At 49.0% G+C, this 18,832-nt stretch overlaps 2 protein-coding genes across 4 annotated transcripts in view; both read right to left on the bottom strand.

Moving 5' to 3' along the window:
* Positions 1–6,191: 6,191 nt before the first annotated feature.
* LOC309804229 (uncharacterized protein) lies at positions 6,192–16,898 on the bottom strand. The gene is made up of 5 exons (XM_082621457.1): positions 15,068–16,898; positions 13,085–13,119; positions 12,107–12,209; positions 8,874–8,946; positions 6,192–7,068 (listed from the first exon to the last, which is right to left on the bottom strand). The coding sequence occupies exons 1-5, from the start codon at positions 15,128–15,130 to the stop codon at positions 6,647–6,649; spliced, it is 696 nt and encodes a 231-aa protein (XP_082477583.1). The 5' UTR covers positions 15,131–16,898; the 3' UTR covers positions 6,192–6,646.
* LOC309804228 (putative palmitoyltransferase ZDHHC11B) overlaps positions 15,076–18,832 on the bottom strand; it is a 22,302-nt gene continuing 18,545 nt past the window's right edge. For 2 of the 3 annotated variants that reach the window (XM_082621452.1, XM_082621456.1), the window contains one exon: positions 18,047–18,081. The gene's annotated coding sequence lies outside the window, so the exon portion shown is untranslated. Of the gene's footprint in view, positions 15,132–18,046; positions 18,082–18,832 lie in introns of those variants that run through there. The other variant, XM_082621454.1, reaches the window with a different exon arrangement.

Below are 18,832 nucleotides of genomic sequence, written 5' to 3'. Positions count from 1 at the left end.
GCGGCCCATCCATCTCGCCAGGGGGACAGAGCTTTGGCGACTCCCGCTTGGTGCTGCTCAACCAGGGAAGAGTTGCCCTTCATCGAAGCCTAGACCCAATGGAGCCAAAATAACCCCGGGCAGCCAAGGAAGGAGGGACGACCTCCAGCCAGCTCTGAGCCCCTTGGGGAGCTGCTGCCCAGGGTGGGGTGCCTTAGCCAGCTGGGGACCGCTCTGTCTGCTCGCTGCTGGTCGGTGCCCAGCAGGGCCCCCTCCTCGGGGTGAGGTGCACGGGATGGACAGACAGATGGCTCCTGGGGAGGAATGTCCTCACCACAGCCCAGCACGGTGACCGTGGACGCCCAGTGCCCGCTCTGTGGCCCACGCTGTCCCTGCCCTGCTGCACATCCCGCCTGGAGTGGATGTCCGATCGGGGCCGCCGACGTCAGGTGCGGGATCCAGTCAAAATGAAACCTTGGGGCCCTCGTTCCAGATTGTGAAGAATCTCATGATGGTGGCGGCCGAGCCCTGGGCCAGCACGGGATCCTCCTGGGGGTCCTAGGCGTGCGCAGCGCTGATCGCTGTCCCGATTTTCAGGCGGTGCCCCTGGGACTCAGAGAAGCTGAATAGCTGACCCAGGACACACAGCAGGCTTGGGGCAGGGCTGGCGCCCACCACCAGCACGTGCTTGGTACTCACCTTGGAAACCTGCTTTTGTGGCTCGTAGACTTATCCTTGCAGTCATAAACCTGGGCATAAAGTCTTATTTAAGAAAGCCATATACATTTCTGATGGTTTAAGATGATTCCCTAATTTTTATTCTAATAAGACTTTCAGGACCTGGGGTCTGTTGTTAACTTTGCTTCTAAGACAGTCTCAAGGGGCATCAGCTCACCAACTCGGGGTGGAGGCCTGGTGTGTCCCCTTGGCTTTGGGGACCCCTCCTGCCCACGCATCCTTCTGCACCTCTGGTCATGCCAAACCTGCGGTGCTAACCCTGGCAACATGGTGCGTGGGCTCTGAGCACAGTGACAGACTCTGAGTTCTTCCCCGGGGCTGTTGGTCATCGTTGCTGTGATCATAGTGGCCGAGGTGGTGCCCCTGTGTCCACCCGAGGCAGCCTACCTTGGCTTTTCCTTTTTCCCAACGTTGCATGAGGCTGAGAGCGTATGGTGCCAGCACAGGCATGCACACGGTTTCCTGAATGTGCCATCAAGTTCGTTTAACGCCTGCGCACTCCGGGCGTGAGGGCCAGAGGACAGTAGGACAGTCGGACACCCCGAAGTCACGGCGGACGGCGTTCTAAACTGCAGGGCTTGAGGTGGGTGTGTGAACAGGGCGGCTTTCTGTGGTCCCTTCAAGAGGACGTGGATGTGCATCCACGTCATAGAGGTTATAAAAATCGAAACAGTTTAACAGAAATCAAAGCCATTTTGATAAGCTTGTTCTTCCAGCATCTGTGAAAATCCATCAGAAGACGTCCACTGCAGGGGAGTCACTGGCTCTGCCTGACACCGTGTCTCGTCGTCTGGAAGGGATCCCGGGACAGGGGCACCATGTGTCCCCGGAAACCACGCCGGGGTCAGCTGCCCCGTGGGAGCAGAGTCCGCCCCTCAGCCCAGTCCGAGCCTTTCCCACTTCATTAAACTGAGAACCTCTTCTTCTGTGCTGCCTTCTCAGCACACGGAGATCTCAGCACGATTCCTAGTCTGTTAAGGCAGTAGCTACTGGGTCAGCTACCCTCCCCCTGCGTTCTGTGAACACACGCCCTTGAGAAGCGCCGCCCCCATTTCCTGCTGTTCGGGGGCGCGTCCCTGCTGGGGGTTGGGGTCTGCGACCCCTCGGCCCTGGCACGTCTTCACCGGTGACAACAGCAGCTGCCTGAGCCTGTGTGGGTTCAGTTGGCTCCGCTCCCGTCATTGCATTTCCTGAGTTTGCAAAGGAAAATGGGTGTGTGCGCAGCAGTAGCCAATATGCCTCAAATTATCACTGAACAGACTCTTCCACTTCCAGGCAAGATGGAGTAACCACAGGAACTAGATGTGAAACAGCCCCAAACTGGATGAAATCTATGAAGCAATGGTGTGCAAGGCACTGGACAGCAGGTGACAAAGGACAGTGACCCGAGTGACGGGAGCCCCAGCTGGCATCCTAGATAGCGTCCAGGTGCAGGGAGAGGACCCGGGCGGAGCCGGCAGCCTCCCCAGGTGAGGGGACAAAGCGGAGAGACTGGGAGGTCCAAAGTGGACAGAGTAGCACAGAGAGAGCTGCACAGCCCCCTAGAGTGTGCAGCCGAGTGCTGATCCCCTCACCTAGGTGAGGACACCCGCAAGGCTGGGAGTGGACCACTGCAAATGTCAGAGGGGGCAGAGCCTGACACACACAAGGTCATGAGTGACGCGTGTACCAGCCAACAAGAAGACTTCACAATTCTTGGGCGTTGGGGTGCCTGGAAAGAAAGGGATTGCTCTGGAGAGGGGATGGGAGACCGCAGTCCGAGCTCTGCCCTGGTCTTGCCTACAAATCTTAGCAGCAAGGCAGAGGGACCAAACTGCATCTCAGACCAAACTTCAAGAAAATTTACTGTATAAGAATACAGAAATATCTAGCACCCAAAAGGTACCCTTAACAGTCACTGGCATTCAATGGGAACTATGAGGTGTGCAAAGAAGCAAAAAAAAAAAATAAGACCCATAGTGAGAAGATAGATGAATCCATTGAAATGGACCTAGAACCGACACAGGGCAATAAAACAGTATTATAACGTATTCCACGTGTTCTAAGACTATACCAACACTACCGGTTAAATTCACGGAGGTAAAAACTACGATGCATGGGATAAAGTACACAAGGGGTTACTGGCAGGTTAGACCATGGAGAAGTGTAGCAATGCCGACTCTCCAAGATGAAACAGAGATGAAAGAGAATTAAAAAAAATCATCACAGGGACTTCCCTGGCGGTCTGCTAGTTAGGACTCTGTGCTTCCATTGCAGGGGGCACGGGTTTGATCCCTGGTTGGGGAGTTAAGATCCCACATGCTGTGTGGCACCACCAAAAAAAAAAAAAAATCATCAGTGACCTGTGGGACAGCTTGAAGCAGCCTAATGTATGTTTAGTTGAAGCTCTTGAAGAAGGGGAGAAAATATTGGGGTTGGAGTGCAGAAAAGATGTTAGAAAAAAAATGAATGCCAAAATGTTTCCAAATGTGATGTAAACTAAACCCAGAGGTGCAAAAAGCTCGATGAAGCCCAAACATGAAGACCCAGGGGAGGCTCAGCGTGTACATCAGTCCCACTGCTCAACTCCGTGGTCACGGGGAGCCCGTAAGGCAGCAGGAGACGGCACCCCACAGGGCGGAGGTGGGGACAGAGGTGAGGTCCCTCACCCACCCGCCCCGTGACCAGAGGGTTGCTCGGGCTTTGTTCTGGGAAATAATCCCTGTGTGCCTGAGCAGAACCCACATGTTCCAGAAAACGAGTCCAGGGTCCTGATGATGCCCCCTAAATCGGGCTTGTTCGTCGTGTTGTCCCATCTGTATTTTTACTTCCTTTCCAATGTGGTGGCCTGACACAGCCGAGAGGGGTGTGTTGGAAGCACGTCTCCATTTTTCCCGTGGCTTCTGCCAATGTTTGCGTTACACGTTTTCCTTTGATGGTGGTGAACTCAGCTTTTATTTATCTAAGAATGTGTTTCGGCTCTTTGTCCTAAGTGTGCACTGTTGGGTACACGCCGCTGGGTTGACACCCATTTCTGTCACACTTGGTGGACATCACTTCCCTCCTTTCGTTGTTACTGTCCAGAAGTCTGCTGTTCTCTGTAGGTGATCCGTTCTCTTTCTGGTTGTTTTCAAGGTCAGATGGTCTGGTGCCCTGCCTTTCTCTCCAAGGTGTCTAGGTGTGGGTTACTTTTTTATTTATGCAGCTTGTTATACGTTATGCCTCCTGTACCTGTACTTTCATGTCCTTTGTTAGTTCAGGGGAGCCCTTATAACACTTCCCTCCCTGCGTTCTTGTCTTCCTGTCCTCTAGCATCTGAGACCCCATCTTTCCTCTGTCTCTGCCAACCTTCCCTTCTTTCTGTCCATCTCTCATCCTCTCTGCTGTGTCTGCATTCTGAGTAATTTCTTCAGATGATTTTCCTGTTTAATAACTCTTTCTTCAACTATGTTTAATCTGATGTTTCGTTTACCTGTTACGTTTATTTTAACAAGTATATTTATTTCTAAAAAGTCTATTTGCAGGGCTTCCCTGGTGGCACAGTGGTTGAGAGTCTGCCTGCCGATGCAGGGGAAGCGGGTTCGTGCCCCAGTCTGGGCGGATCCCACATGCCGTGGAGTGGCTGGGCCCGAGAGCCATGGCTGCTGAGCCTGTGCGTCCGGGGCCTGTGCTCTGCAACGGGAGAGGCCACAACAGTGAGAGGCCCGCGAACCGCAAAAAAAAAAAAAAAAAAAAAAAAAAAGTCTATTTGCATCTTTTACATATCTTCCTGATCATGAAGAAAATCTTCTTTTTGCTTATTTCTGTGATTTTCGTATATTTAAATATTTCATGCACCCTATTGAATATTCCATCTTTCTAATTCCAAATCTCAAGTTTCTGGGGCCTAAATCCACTTCTACTGTTTCTGTTGACTTCCACTCACAATGGTGTGTTTTCTCTGATCTTTCATTGTGAGCTTATTTTGATTGATCTTAAACCCTGAAATCTAGAAATCTAAGAAATCTAGGGTCTCAACTTCGGCCGCCTTATTTCAGTTTATTTCTGCTGGAGTCCCTGATTTAGTCCTGGAATCTTGCACCCAGCCCTGCTCTTGGTTCAAGGCCTAGTTTCAAAGAAGCCCCCCCTTCTGTGTGCTCACTACTTGTCTCCCAGCTCACTTTCTCTAGTTTCTTGAGAGTCTCCTCACTTTCTTCAATGCAGGACGCAATAAAAATGCGTTTTTAAGCAAGTGCTTATTGTTCTTCAGTAAAAACGTCACCATACAGCCTGGGAGCCCTTTCTTCATATCTCGTGTCCTAGGTCCTCAGTCCATATTCATGACTCAGAGGGCCATAGCCCTAATGCCTATCATGTAGTCCCTGCATGCTTTTTGTCAGTACGTTCTAGCCACCCAGCTTCTGAACCTGTTCTCTATTTGGGGGATCTTCTGGATCTTCTTTGTGAGCTTGGGTGGGAGGCAGAGACCACCTCCCCTCTGGAAGCCAGAGGCTCCTCTTTTCTTAAGGTTGAGGTCAGATGAGCGGCTGGGTTCCCTCAGTCCCAAGAGCCCACGTGGACTTGGAGGTCCCCATGCCATGGGGCCAGGGGAGCTGCCACCTGGTGCCATAATCCGATTTCAAGTAACTGGGGTGACAGAAGTTCCACTAGCAGGTCCTGTGGGGACCAGGTCTCTGCAGACTTGGGGGCCTGGGGGCAGGAGCCAGAGTGCTGCTGGCAGCCCAGAGGGACACCCAAACCCTGTGGGGAGGGCAGAGAGGGCTGGAGGTGGCAGGAAAACAGGGACAGGGAGGGGCCGCTCCAGGTTTCCCGCAGGTGAGAGGGCGCAGCTGTCTTCGGCTTGGAGGCAGGGCCCCCCGACTGTGTTGATGGGAATGAGAAGTGTGTGCGGTGGGGGAGGTGGGCTGTAGGAGGGCACCCCCACCCTGGAGAGGCCCAAGGGCGTGTGGGGGTCTTCTAGGTGGTCCCCAAGGGAGAACACGTTCCATCAGGAGGAGGGCGCTGGAAACGGACTCTGTGACTGAAGAACATGGTCATGAGCAGGTGAGGCCAAGGGGCTCCTTGCGTCACGCACGACACATGCGTGTGCTCTCCCGATGAGGGGCCACACAGGCGGCCTGGAGGCTGACCCTCTAGGAGGGGACGTCATCAGCGTGCGGCTCAGTGGAGGAAATGGGAGCTCAGTAGCCTGCCCAGGGCCTCGGACCGTGCTGGGGGGGATGACCACGGCCGTGCGGGTGAGGCAGGCTGTGCCCTGGATGGTCACCGCCTGCAGGGGGCCCGATTCAGGGGAGTGACCGGGACAAGGCTGGGGTGGCTGCCCCCGGGAATGGGCTTGGGAGCCAGTTCTGGAGGCCCAAACCAGGCCTGGTTCACACTGGACTTCAGAGCCCAGCACTAGTGTGGTGGGCAGGCCAGGGAGCGGCGGCCAGGCCTTCACAGAAGCAGCCACTTGAAACCCGGGGACTTAAAATTTACCAAGACTGATTTCAAGGTTATTGCCATTAAAATTAATTTTTATTTTTTCTTATAAAACTTACTAAGGAATTCTGAAGAATTTTCTTAAAAGCTACTTAAATTCATACAGTTAAAAACATTAATAGTCAACAGAGTAAAAACATGGCACCCACTCCATCTTGAATCCTCTTTCTTTCTGGAATAACACTTAGACGTGTTTAGAAAAATATGAAAGTCTTTAAAATATGGCTTCTAGAGTGAGTGAAATGCAGAGATCATAAAACTCTTCCCACGTAGCCAGAAGCAGAGGGGCTCATGCTCCCTCTTCCCTCCTGACTCTCACAGAGGGTGTGGGGTCTGAAGGTGGACCACGGGGTCTGGCCGTGGACGGCAGGGCCCACCCAGGTCTCCTCCTAGAATTGGAAATGAGGCCAGGCTGTGTGAGCAGCTCTGGAGGAAGGGGCGTCCTGGGGCCCTGGGGGACACGCTTGCTCTATTGAGGCTGGGCAGCCCGGTCCTCGGGCTCTGGGACCTCATTCACTATGATCACGGTGACCTTGGTGGGGATGCCAGGCTCAGTGGCCTCCTTGGGGCTGCAATCCTTCTGCACACTGATGACAGGGGTCACCTTCATCCCATACTCTTCTTCCTCGATGACGGGCAGGCTCTTGACCATTGCCCACTCATGAGGCTCCTCCTGGCAGCTCCCGGGGAGGTAGAAGACCGTGGCCTCCAAGCTCCAGGGCTTCTGGCTGCTGGGGAGGACGTCACAGTGCCTCTGGGACGACGTGTCTTTCCTGTGGCCACGCAGAGGGAACAGGAGAGTGCGCGTTTCCGGGACCGACTTCACAGGCAGCACACTGGCGGAGAAGGAGCCCTGGAAGGGGCTCTCAGTCGGCGCAGGTCCCTGGGCTCCTGCAGAAAAAGGAGACATTCCCGTGAGCACCTCGGAGGGGTGTGTGCAGGGGTGGGGGGCTCCGAGCCCAGGCACACGGCCCCGCACACGGCACACGGCGCCCCACCCGGCACAGAGCGGCCGTTGCAGCAAAGACCAGGCTCAGCTCTATGCACCTCTTGTCCTGCCCTTTTGCATTTCTGTAAGTTTTAGTTCATCCTTCCTCAAATGTGTTTGGTAATTAAGGAATAGTTTTCTGTTCTCTTCAGATATTTTGAACTTTGCCTTTTAGTTCTCTAAACAAAATAAATCCTCATAGTTATTTGGTGTTTTCGTCTGATGAGTCCCGAGGCCTCTGTGTCTGTTTCTGCTACAGTTTCTGTGGATTCTCACGCCAGTGCTCTGTCCCCATGTGAAGTCGGTCATTTTACTGAGAGCTGCTCACCTTCTGTGCAGTTCTCTTTGTGATGTCGTTGATGAAGGAGCAGCAAGCAATGAAGGGCGAGTCTCAGAGGGTCTCCGCCTGGCACCCAGGATGACCCTAACCCTCTATGTCACTTCTCAGCTTGAGGGCTCAGGGGATCAGCCCCCTTTCACAAAGTTAGGGACAGCCTGGTGTTCCGAATAGTCAGCAATGAGTTTTCTCTTTTCCTCACATCCCCAAGGTTTGAGGCTGATTATTCCTATGTCCTTTGGGGCTAGAGAATTGGGGTCCTCTGGCTCACCTCCACATTTTGGGGTTCCAGTTTTATGGGACAACTTAACCCATAAAGTTAAGTTGGCTCTGAACTTGGCCTTCTGTTTCTACCTCCTGTACGTCGGTGAAGATCAAGGTCACCAGGGTTGGCAGGTGCCCTGGGCTTCTCTCTAGGGGTCTCCCTGCCTCAGTCCCAGCCTGAGAACCCCTCAGCGCCTGGCTGGTTCATCATCACCTTTAGGAGGACCTCCACACGTGGGCGCACCCTCACACACCTATGGTGCTCACTTGTCGGGAGCACTCTCTGTCCTCAGAATCAACCTGCACACTCGGGCTCATGGAACAGCCTCTCTCTTCTCCCCTCCCTGCTTCATTGATGCCATGTTTGTGTTTGTGAGCCTTCAAATCCAGCTTACGTGGAATAACGTAACATCAGTTAACCCTTCCAGCCTCCATCTCCCTTCCAGGAGTCAGAGTCTCCGAGTCCTACATCGAGCGTGCTGAAGAGTTAACAGCTCAAGGAGGTGCCCTGTGGGCTCTACCGGGATGCACACTCATGAGACGATATCGTCATGAACGTTAGTTGGTGAAAGGCTGAGTGGTGAATATTTTTTTAAACTCTGGAAGGATGAAGACTCACAAACAATGAAGACACTGCGTGAAATCACTCGAGACCCCGGCAGGTGGGATGTGGTGGAGCCAAGTTGGAGTGTCCATGGAGCACACTGGACCTTCTGTTCCAGTCGCCATCCAGACTCTCTGGTGGGACCTTGCCCCCTGTGGCCACCATGAGCTTGGCCACCATCACTGGTTGGGGCCCACAGCTCGGATTGGTGGCCACAGAAGGATGCCCAGAGCCAGCCCTCAGGCAGGGGCAGACGTTTGCTGCTGGTGCTTCGGCCAGGGTCCAGCTCCACCCCTTGGACTGCTTTTTGGCACAGAGTGGGGAAGGCAAACACATGGGATGTCAGGAGCTGTCTGCGGACACATCACAGAGACAACTGTCCCAGCCCTGAGTTTCCATGCTGATTTCTCTCTCCTTTTTTTTTTTCCTTAGAAAATATTTAACTCTGTAGAAAATCACACTTGGGTAGATCTCAACATGACCCAAATTGCCAAATAGCTAACCTGAAGCTGAGCCTTGGTTTTCAGCCATGTCTCCTTCCATTTGCAGCTTTATTTCTTGTTGATCCTTTGCATTCTACAGAAAGAGAAGTAATATGGAATCCATGATGCAGTATTTGTTAAACTGCCAAAGGGGACAAAATGTAGTGACAAGAGGATGTTTTAGAGACAGACAAGCCTGCCTCTCCCCTGGATGAGCTCTGAGATGTGGGCAGTCGGTCACCTCTAGAGCCTCAGAGCATTCATCTCTGTGTGTGGCTAGAACCACCACTGCTTCTGGTGGAGAATGTTGGCTTTTTCTCCAGCATGTACATCAGGATAAAGACAAGTGTGCTTTGCCTAATGCGTGTGAGGGTCTCATGGAAGCCAAGGAGACCTGTGTGGGTTCCCAGCACGAGAAATGGGGGGTGCCTGGGGCACACACAAGTCATCGCAAACCTGGCAACTTCTCCATATAACTCGCTGCTCTGTGGTGCTGGGGTCTGGCTACCAGGGAGCCCCTAGTGTTTTACACCCACATCTGAATACAGGCATTTTTTTCCTTGCCCTGGTGCTAACCTGGCCCAGCAGACTGAAGACTTTATTGTCCCATGTCTGCCAGCTAGCCAACAGGAAGGGTGACCACAGCTCTTGCCAGATTTGCCAAAGGGTCAGGGATGGTGATCATTTCAACTTCCAGTGCTGAATGTGGCAGGAACCAGAGACTGCGACTATGCAAAATTGTTCTTTGAAACTTTGGAAAGACTTACAAGTAAACATGTCACTAGGAGACTTCTAAATCAAAACAGCATGTCTAAAATACGCTATAGTCTCCCTTCCCTGATCCAATACTTTAAAATTATAGTCAATAGATAAATAGATACACAAAGGGGTAAAGATATAACCTCAGGGGAAAGCAAGAAGGGAAACCCTTGCTGGGCCAGAAAAGACAGCTCCCAAAGAGGAGGAAGCAAATGGGCACAGAAGGACATGGTCAGAGGAGTGTGCTGTGGAAGGTGGGAGAGACCCTCATGGAATCCACCGTGAGGGGGGCAGGGTGCTGCTGTGGTTGTGGGGGGGGGTACCCCCAATGGATAACTTGCTGGGACCACTGCAGGCCGAGCAGCCAGGCAAACGATCGCTGCTACAAACCTTCCTGAGTCCACAGGCAACAATGGGGTGTCTGCCCCCAGATGAAAGCACTGGAGCAGTAATCTTGGTAGAGACAGGGCAGTGTGAGAAACAATACACAGAGGAAGTGATGCCCAGGAAGCAAAGGCGAGGTGAGGTGTTGCCAAACCATCTAAAAATTACTGGAACTAAGGGGAAACAAAATATTACTTTGGAATGAAAATAAAAACCAGACAAAGCAGGTAGGTGAAACAGTGGAGGACTGGGGAATGGAGATTTGTGGGGAAGGATGTGGCTGATGACTGTGTTGAAGAAGGTTGTGTATCAAAAGTGCAGCAATGGTTTGCTAGGGAAAAGGGGTGCAGTCGCAAGCTTTAGACGTTTGTCCTCCACTGAGGTAACCCTCATGCTGTAAGGAGCTGTCAGTCACCCATCTCACACTTGGAGACTGATCAGATACTGTAACATCTTGGGGGGGAGGGAGAGGCCGCCACCCTCTGTTCTTTAGTCCTGCTGCGGCTTTGGGCAGAAGAACCTTCATTCCCAGAGCAGCTGGCTGATGCACTCCACAAGTTTGGGGTTGTGTGTTTTGCTTGGTCTGGCCTTGCCCTGAGGGGCAGGCACAGGTGCCTGCCTTGGTTTTGGCCCCCTTGGCAGCAAGAGCTTCCGTCAGTGCCACCTTCTGGAAGATTTAAAGGGACAGAACCTTTCCCCTCTATTTGCAGCCAGACATTTAAGAAAGGCTTTGTCAGGTCACTAGCTGACCACAGAGATAACGGAAGAGAAATTTCGGTGACGAGAAATACACACTTGGCAAAAATAGTTTGGAAAAGTCACAAGCACATAGTTCCAACCTTCAACAGGCAAAAATCTATAATCCCTGAGGAGCGAATCTGACTTCCAGAGTTACCACATTATAATACTCGGAATATCCAGTTCTCAACAAAAAATTATAAAACATACAAAGAAACAGGAAGCCCAGACTTTCAAATTAATAGTCAAGGATATTGAATCGGCTGTCTCAAAAATGCTCAGTGCGGCAGAGGACATCATGGACAAAGAAGTAAAGGACATCAGGAAAATGGTGTACGGACAGATAAGAATATCAGTAAAGAGGTAGAAATTAGAAAAAGACACTAAACGAATTCTGGAGCTGAAAAACACGAAAACCGAAATAAAAAATTCACTGGAGGAGATCAGCATATTTGAGCAGGCAGGAAAAAGGATCAGAAAACTTGATGAAACTGAAATTATCCAGTCTGAAGACCGTAAAGAAAAAAGAATGAAGGAAAGTGGACAGAGGCTGATGGACCTGTGGGACACCATCGAAGGTATCAACATACGCATTTGGGAGTCCCAGGAGGAGGGGAGAGGGGAAGAGAACAGAAAAATACCTGAAGAAATAATGACTGAAAGCTTCTCAAAGATGAAAAACATGCATCTACAAATCCAAGAAGCTTAACAAACTTCAAGCAAGGTAAACTAAAACAATCCACACTGAGATATTACAGCCAAATTCTCAGAACCTAAAGAGAGAATTTTGAAAGCAGCAAGAGAGAAGCAACTGATCACAAACAAGGGATCCTCATTGTGATAAACAGTGATTTCTCATCAGATTCCATGGAGGCCAGGAGTCATTGGGGTGACATAATGTCACGAAGGAAAAAAAAAACCCCTGCCAACCAAGAATTCTATACACAACAAAAGTATCTTTTAAGAATGATGGAGAAATCAAGACATCTTCAGGTAAATAAATGCCGAGGGAATCTATCACCAATAGACTTAACACAGTTTACACAGCCCCTCCAAATTCTTCAGGCTAAAATGAAAAGGTACTAGACAGTCTTTCAAAGCTGCTTGTGGACATCAGGACTCCCACAAGGGCCGCTGGTGGTGCCTCTGTTTTGGGGTCCGTCTGCTTCTATCACACACACACACACCATCCCGCGGCCAAGAACAGCCTTGGCCCCCCCTTTCTCTGCTGCTCTGCACTCAGCTGGGCTGCCCTGAGCAGCACTCCTGGGTCACAGGCAAACCAGTCATCCTAACCTCAGTCTGGGGAGCCTGACTTCTACACAGAGCCTCACTCTGCACTTGGGGCTCAGAGGTCGGTCCCCCGGGCTCACCTGGAGTTTCAGGGAGCTCTCTGGGCCCATGGTCCTGAGGGGGGTCACACTTGAGCGCCTGGACCGTGGCAGCAGGAACCCCTTCCACTTCACTCTGCTGGAGCTGTGGGAAACAGAAGCAGCAGGGAGGCGGGGGTTGGCATGTGGGGGACACGGAAGGAGACCACGTGCAGTGTCTGAGGGCTGGAGAGGTGTGTGAGCATGTGCGTGCGTGTGTGTGTGTGTGTGTGTGGTGTGTGAGATTCAAGTAAATGACTTGTTCCTTTTAATTTTTATTTTAAATTGTATTAAATGACACCAGATGAAAGTGATTGAGCTTGGAGGGTAAGGGTGCAATCTCCAAATGCTTACAACATAGGAAATGTTTTGTAAAAGTAGCTTTTTATTTAACACTCTCCCTGTTGCTGAGTAAGTGAATAAAGAGTAATTTACTTACTGTCAAGTTGTGAGTGTGTCCATTGTTACACGCTATTCTAAGATATAAGGCTCTCGTGGCCACACACAGTTTTGCCAGGGGACAGAGCATACGCTTTAACACGTGTGCTTGAAACTGGGTCGGGGCCTTTGTAAAGGGCCACTTCCTGCCCTTGAGGCAGGGAGGTGGGCAGTGGGCTGGCCCGTGTTCCTGGAAGGCGAACAGACTCAGCGCCCACCGGACTCAGGCCTGCGTCAGGAGGACACTATTGGAAACCATCGGAAGGGCGTCCTACATGTTCACAGAGAGAGAAATCAAACAAGCATGACTCGTATGTGTCCATTAGCTCAGGTGTAAGTTGTAAAGAAGGTGACAGGGAGAACTCAGGACTTTCCAGGCTGGGGGACAGCCGTGGGTGACAGTGTCAGAGAGTTGCCTGAATAATTGTATTTTCTATTATGTCTTCCTTCAAATACCCCATCACAGATGAACCACTCTCCTCAGGAATCTGCGTTAAGAGGAGTATACAGCCCATTGTCAGGGAGAAAAGCTCACAGACTTACCCCACTGTGGATGAACTCAGGTTGGCATCCAGTTCCTGTGGGGGGAAAGGAGTAAATGATGATTCATCAAGTTAAAAAAGAAGCCCTCGACATGGAGCTTATCTTACACAAAATCAAGTCCATCATCAGTGGACTTTGAGTAAGGGTACCTCAGGGGCTCCCAGGTCCAGGGAAGGATCTCTGGTGGGTGGTACCCTACCCCCAGTCCTCGGGTTCTGGCCTGAATTGCATCCCCTCCATTTCTATGTTGAAGTCCTAGCCCCTCGTGACTTTGTGACTGCATTTGGAAATAGGGCCTTTAGAGCAGCAATTAATGTGGAATGAGGTCATTAGGGTGCATCCTAGTCCACTGTGCCTGGTCTCCTCACATGAGGAGGAGATTAGGATGAAGGCCGTGTGATGGCCAAGGAGAGATGCTCCAACCTTGACCACGCCCTGACTGCAGACTTCTAGCCTCCGGAATTGTAAGAAAATAAACGTGTAGTTTGGGCTGCCTGGCCTCTGCAGCCCAAGCAGAGAAATACACTGCCACACGTGCATGTGTTTTCACTCCTGTTTGGTGAGGACGGGAGTGGGGCGGCTGGGTCACATGCAAGCATGTATTTGGCTCCAGGTGCTGCTGGCCTGGCCTGTCATCCACATCTCACCCGCAGGGCACAGGCCTCCACCTCCTGCCTCTTCACTACACTTGGTATCAGTGAACTTTTCGCTTACAGCCACGCTGGCGGGTGTGTGGTGATACCTTATTGCAGTTCTGATTTGTATTTCCTCGGTGTCTAGTGACACTGAGCCTCTTCTCAGGTGCTTATTCGCTGTCCATTGATCCCTTTTGGTAAAGAGTTTGTTCGAATCTAACCCTAACCCTAACCCTAACCCTAAGCTTTGATGATGTCCAATGTATCACTTTTTTTTCTTCCTTTTTTAACCTAAAAAATGAAATATTTCATGTATTTTTACTCAAAAATCATGCAACCGCAGATAACACTTTGGAAAATAGAAAAAGAAAACTAAAAGTTACCCAGAGTTCAATCATCCTAATGCATTTTCATGCATTTTCTGTCAATCTTTTTTTCCCTATTTATAGGATTTGGTTTTTGTTTTATACAGTTGCAAACATGCCATATATGTAATTTTATATACTGCTTTTCCCCACCTATTACATCAGAAGCATTCAACTTTATTATTTCATCTTCAAAGCCAGAATTTTCAATTGGCCCATCATCTGTCAGGACTGGATATTCATCCCATTTTACTTAATCATTCACCTGAATTTGGATTTTTAGATTATTTCAGATTTTTCATTATTGTAAACAATGTTATGGTGAACATCTTTGCAATAGAGCTTTGTCCACATTTACGATTGGATCTTCAAGTTAATGGTAAGAAACAGTTGCGTGCTCCCAAGTGTTGGGTACTGTGCTAGTGAAACATCTCTGCAGTCATCATCAATAAACTTAGAGGTCTGCACAGGAGTAGACATGCACAGGGCTCCCCGCCCAGGTAACCGGCAGAACTGGGTTGAACCCGGGAAGGCTTAGAGTCTATTTTCATTCTCAGGAGTGCAATTCCTGGGACCAAAAGTTTATTAATAGGTTTACCCAAAGGAAGACCTTCTAAAATAAACCTTATGATCTAACGTGCATCCTGGTGACTGTCCTTGGAATTTGCTGAGACTAGATCTCAAGGTTCTGTCTCTCACACACAAGGTGACGACGTGAGATGCGATCATCTCGCCAGGTACACGCATGCCACTGTTCTCTTTCATAGACAGTGCTTTTGGCATCGTATAAAAGAAAACTTTGCCTAACACAAGATCTAGATGCCCGTCTGGATGTAAGAATGGACGTAGGAACATTCCGTTAGAGTAGCAGCCCCAGAAACACTATAAATGTTTAAAACAAGCGAGTCAAACAGGCAACTCCTGCGCTGTGCGGTCCTCCCCCGGGTCCCTGAGTCTGGCCCCTGGCCCCGCGCCGTGCTTACCTGCAGCCCCGAGGAGCTCTCGCCTAGGTTGCTGATGGTGGAGTCCAGCTCTGTGAGCTTCATGCTGGTGGGACATACAGAAGGAAGAAAGGACACATATCAGCAAATGTGGACTTTTGGGGGCTCAGAATGGGCTGTGAGAGGCTGCGCGACCATACAAGGCTCAGAGAGAGAGCAGCTCTGCTGAGCCCTGGGGTCGGGCCTCTGACGCTGAGAGAGAACAAATGCCTCCTCTTTCAAGCCCCTTAGTTTGTGAGGATTCGTTGCACTAGACCTAAAACGAACACAAAAGCATCGTGTTGAATTAGCCACGTGGGCCCAGTGTAATCATCTGAGCCTCTAAAAACGGAGAACCCAGGAAGCATAATTCAGAGAGATTTGAACGTAAGAAGGACTTAAACTGCCATTGCTAACTTGCGATTCAGGGGGACGAGAAAAGGTGAGAAGTGAATTCTGTCACTGTCCCCAGTGGGCTTGGAAGTGGATTCTCCCCCAGAACCTCCAGGGATGAACGAAACCTGGGGGCACACGGTTGCTGTCTGTGGGGTGCAGAGAAGAGACCCAGTTTCACTCGACCAGGTTTCTGCCCCAAGGAAACCATGAGACAGCAAGTGTTGATGTGCGTCTTCACATGTAAGATCTTATTCCTTGTTCACATCCTCATCCCATCCATGTAACATTCCGTAACAGATAAACAGTCCAGAAGAAATACTCTTTAGAAGTTGGTACGACAACCGCTGCTAGAGTAAGAGACACTGTGTAAAGTCCTCCGTGAGGTTCTCCGTGGCAACTTGCCCACAGAACACCGTCACATCCACGGGCACGTATGGGGCGCATTTCTTCCCCTGGCAGGTGTCACGTGACTTACGTATTTCCCCTGGTCTCTGTGAACCGAGATCCGACCTGCTCTAACAGGGTCAGCCGTAGGGGTGAGGCTGGGAATGGCCATCAAAAGTGCAGATTTCCTCAACTGGATCCAAACGACTATGTTACCCTAGCAACATTTTCTGCCACACAAAAGACTACTGGTAATTTATTTCCCATCTCATCTCAACTTATTGTACATAAGTTACAATGTAACTTATATTGTACTTGTATCACATGTTACCCATCATTAACCCTTTCATTAAACAATGCTAGCTCCTTTTCCAGTTGGAGGAGGAGAGGCTGGATTGGAAAAGAAAAAGAATCAAGATGGTAAAGATGAATATGACACATGCCCAAGGTAGGAGAAAAAGTCTTGATTTTTTTCTTTTAACAGAATGAACTTCACAATACATGAGGCTCCTAAGGAATTGTATATGATCATTATTGTATAAAATAAAACATTATGTATACAATGCACAGAAAAATTATTAGAAGGGAAGACTTAAAAGATACAAATCAAAATTCCAGCAGTAGTTATTGGCGGGTGGGGGACGCTGAGTGTCTTTTGTTTTTATACTGGGAATTTTGTATTTCCAAATTTCCTATAATAAATATGCATTGATTTGGAAATCTGAAAACAATTGTTCTGAGGTGAAAGTTTACCATCCTGGTTCCAGTTAAGTTTCTATCATTCTTACCAGAAAGGGATAAAAGAGAAACGTTCTCAGATTTTACTTAAAGGGTCATGGTTAGATGATGCTGTAAAGTGAAATTCATAATGACTTGGATTTACATGATAGTCTTGCCAGTCAGATTTCTCAGGAAGTCAATTTAGAAGAAAACTTCTTGGGTTGTTTGAAAGAGAATGATCTTTTTACACTAAATTGTATTTACTGGCTGATTGTTAGACTGAGCAAAAATCTAAGTAACTCTCAGCATCTGAGAAACTGCCTAGTGGTGCATTTCTTCTAAGCTCCCCTTTCCTGGTCCAGGGAACCTCTCAGCTCTGCTGGATGCAGGATGGAGAGAGAGTGACCCACAGGGGCACAGCCCCAGCACTCCCCATCCCCAGCTCCCAGCACGTCCCTCCAGAAGGGTGGGGGCTGCACTTCTGGCCCCTTTTCCACTGAGGAGAGATGAATCGAGGCTTCCCTGTGCTTCCACATGGAGCAGTGGTGCTGGGAAGAAGCATCCAATACCCGTGGTGGCCTTGTAAAAAGGGGAAATTTGTGCACAGAGACAGGCATAGAGGGAAGATGATGTGAAGAGACACAGGGAGAAGATCACCGTCTACAAGCCAAGGAGCCAGGCCTGGAACAGATCCCCCCACCCTCAGATCCCAACCCACCCTGCCAACACTTGATTTCAGACTTCCAGCCTCCAGAACAGTGAGACCTGTTTCTAATGTTTAAGCTGCTTGTTTTGTGGTATTTTGCTGTGGCAGCCCTAGTAAATGAAAACACCCACCATAACATTGCAAGTAAATTCCCTGTTTCTCCACCTTCTGTGAGAAGATGACTTTTCATGACTGCATACAATTTCATCACGGAGACAGCGTGTACTCTTAAAATGTGTTCTTACCCTGGATGATGACCTTTATAATGGGCCATGGTCTGCTTTTGTGATTCTGAAGGTGAAGAGGTCATGTGCGTGTGTGCAGTGCTCCTGGGGCAGAGTGTCACTTACCTTAGCATCTAACTGACTCAACAGCGACTCAACATGAGTCAGCCTGACTGTTGGGGGCTTAATTGAACCCTAACGTTAGTAGAGGCCGTCAAAGGGACATTCGGACTCAGCGGAGCCCATGTTCTCCCACTGGCACGGAAAGTAAAGAGCCTTGTCTTGTTTTTGTGTATTAGTTCGGAGAGTAGTTGTAAAGAAGGGCGAGAAGAATTACTGTAGTTTTTGCAAGTAAGATAAGTAAAAATGAGAGACATGAATGGCTATAATTGTTAGTAATCTTAGGTGAAACAATGTTAGCTTCCATTGTGTTACACATTATTTAAAAATATTCCATCACAGATGAATTATTTTTCGAAGTAATTTGAGTTAAGAAGAGAATATAGCTATTTTTCAGATAGATACAACAACTCCAGTAAGCATCTAACCTACCTCTGTACAGGTGAACTCAGGCTGGCAACTGGTTGCTGTGAGAATAAATAAAAATCAGTAAAATTGTAAAGGAAGAAATTGTCGATGTTGAGGTTATTTGTTCAGAAAATTCAAGTTTGTTATAGTTGATTTCAAGCAATGGTGTCTCAGGGGCTTCTGAGGCCTGGGAAAGGATCTCACTGGTGGGATAGTATCTTTCCTCCCAACCCAGGTTACATGTACAGAGGTGGCTTCATTTCTCCTAGTCAGGAATGGGATTGCTGGGTCAAATGATAAGAATATATTTAAGTTTTAAAGAAACTGCCAAACTACTTTCCAAAGTGGTGTCACTTTAAATTCTCATTTTCCTTTCCATGTATTAAGACATCCAACTCCTCTACAGGTTCACCAACACTTGGTATTGTTAGCCTTTTTAATTTTAGCCATTCTGATTCATGTGTAGTGGGGTCTTATTTTAGTTTTAATTTTCATTCCCCTAATGCCTAATGATGTTGACCATCTTTTCGTGTGCATATTTGCCACCCATATATCCTTTTTGGGGCAGTTTGTTCAAGTCTTTTGCCCATTTAAAAAACTGGGTCACTTTTCTTATAATTGAGTTTTGAAAACTCTTTATATTCTGGATACAAGTATATGGTTTGGAAGTATTTATTCCAGTCTGTGACTTATATCTTTATTTTTGTAGCGGTGACTTTTGAAGGGCAAATATTTTAAATTTGGATGAAGTCCAATTTTTCATATTTTTCTTTAATAGTGCTTTGGTGTCATATTAAAGAAAACTTTGCC

This window comes from Mesoplodon mirus, assembly GCF_964341445.2.
Source record: "Mesoplodon mirus genome assembly, chromosome: 5".
Lineage (NCBI taxonomy): Eukaryota > Metazoa > Chordata > Mammalia > Artiodactyla > Ziphiidae > Mesoplodon > Mesoplodon mirus.
Note: the sequence above shows the minus strand (reverse complement) of the source record. Positions and strands in the feature narration are given on the sequence as shown.

What these genes read in the sequence shown, in the direction of transcription:
- LOC309804229 (XM_082621457.1), bottom strand. Translation starts at nt 15,130, where the DNA reads ATGAAGCTCACAGAGCTGGACTCCACCATCAGCAACCTAGGCGAGAGC. An exon ending in CTGAGTTCATCCACAGTGGG is followed by an intron (nt 12,210 to 13,084) that starts GTAAGTCTGTGA and finishes TGTTTCCCACAG; the next exon opens with CTCCAGCAGAGTGAAGTGGA. An exon ending in AAACCAAGGCTCAGCTTCAG is followed by an intron (nt 7,069 to 8,873) that starts GTTAGCTATTTG and finishes CTTTTTCTGCAG; the next exon opens with GAGCCCAGGGACCTGCGCCG.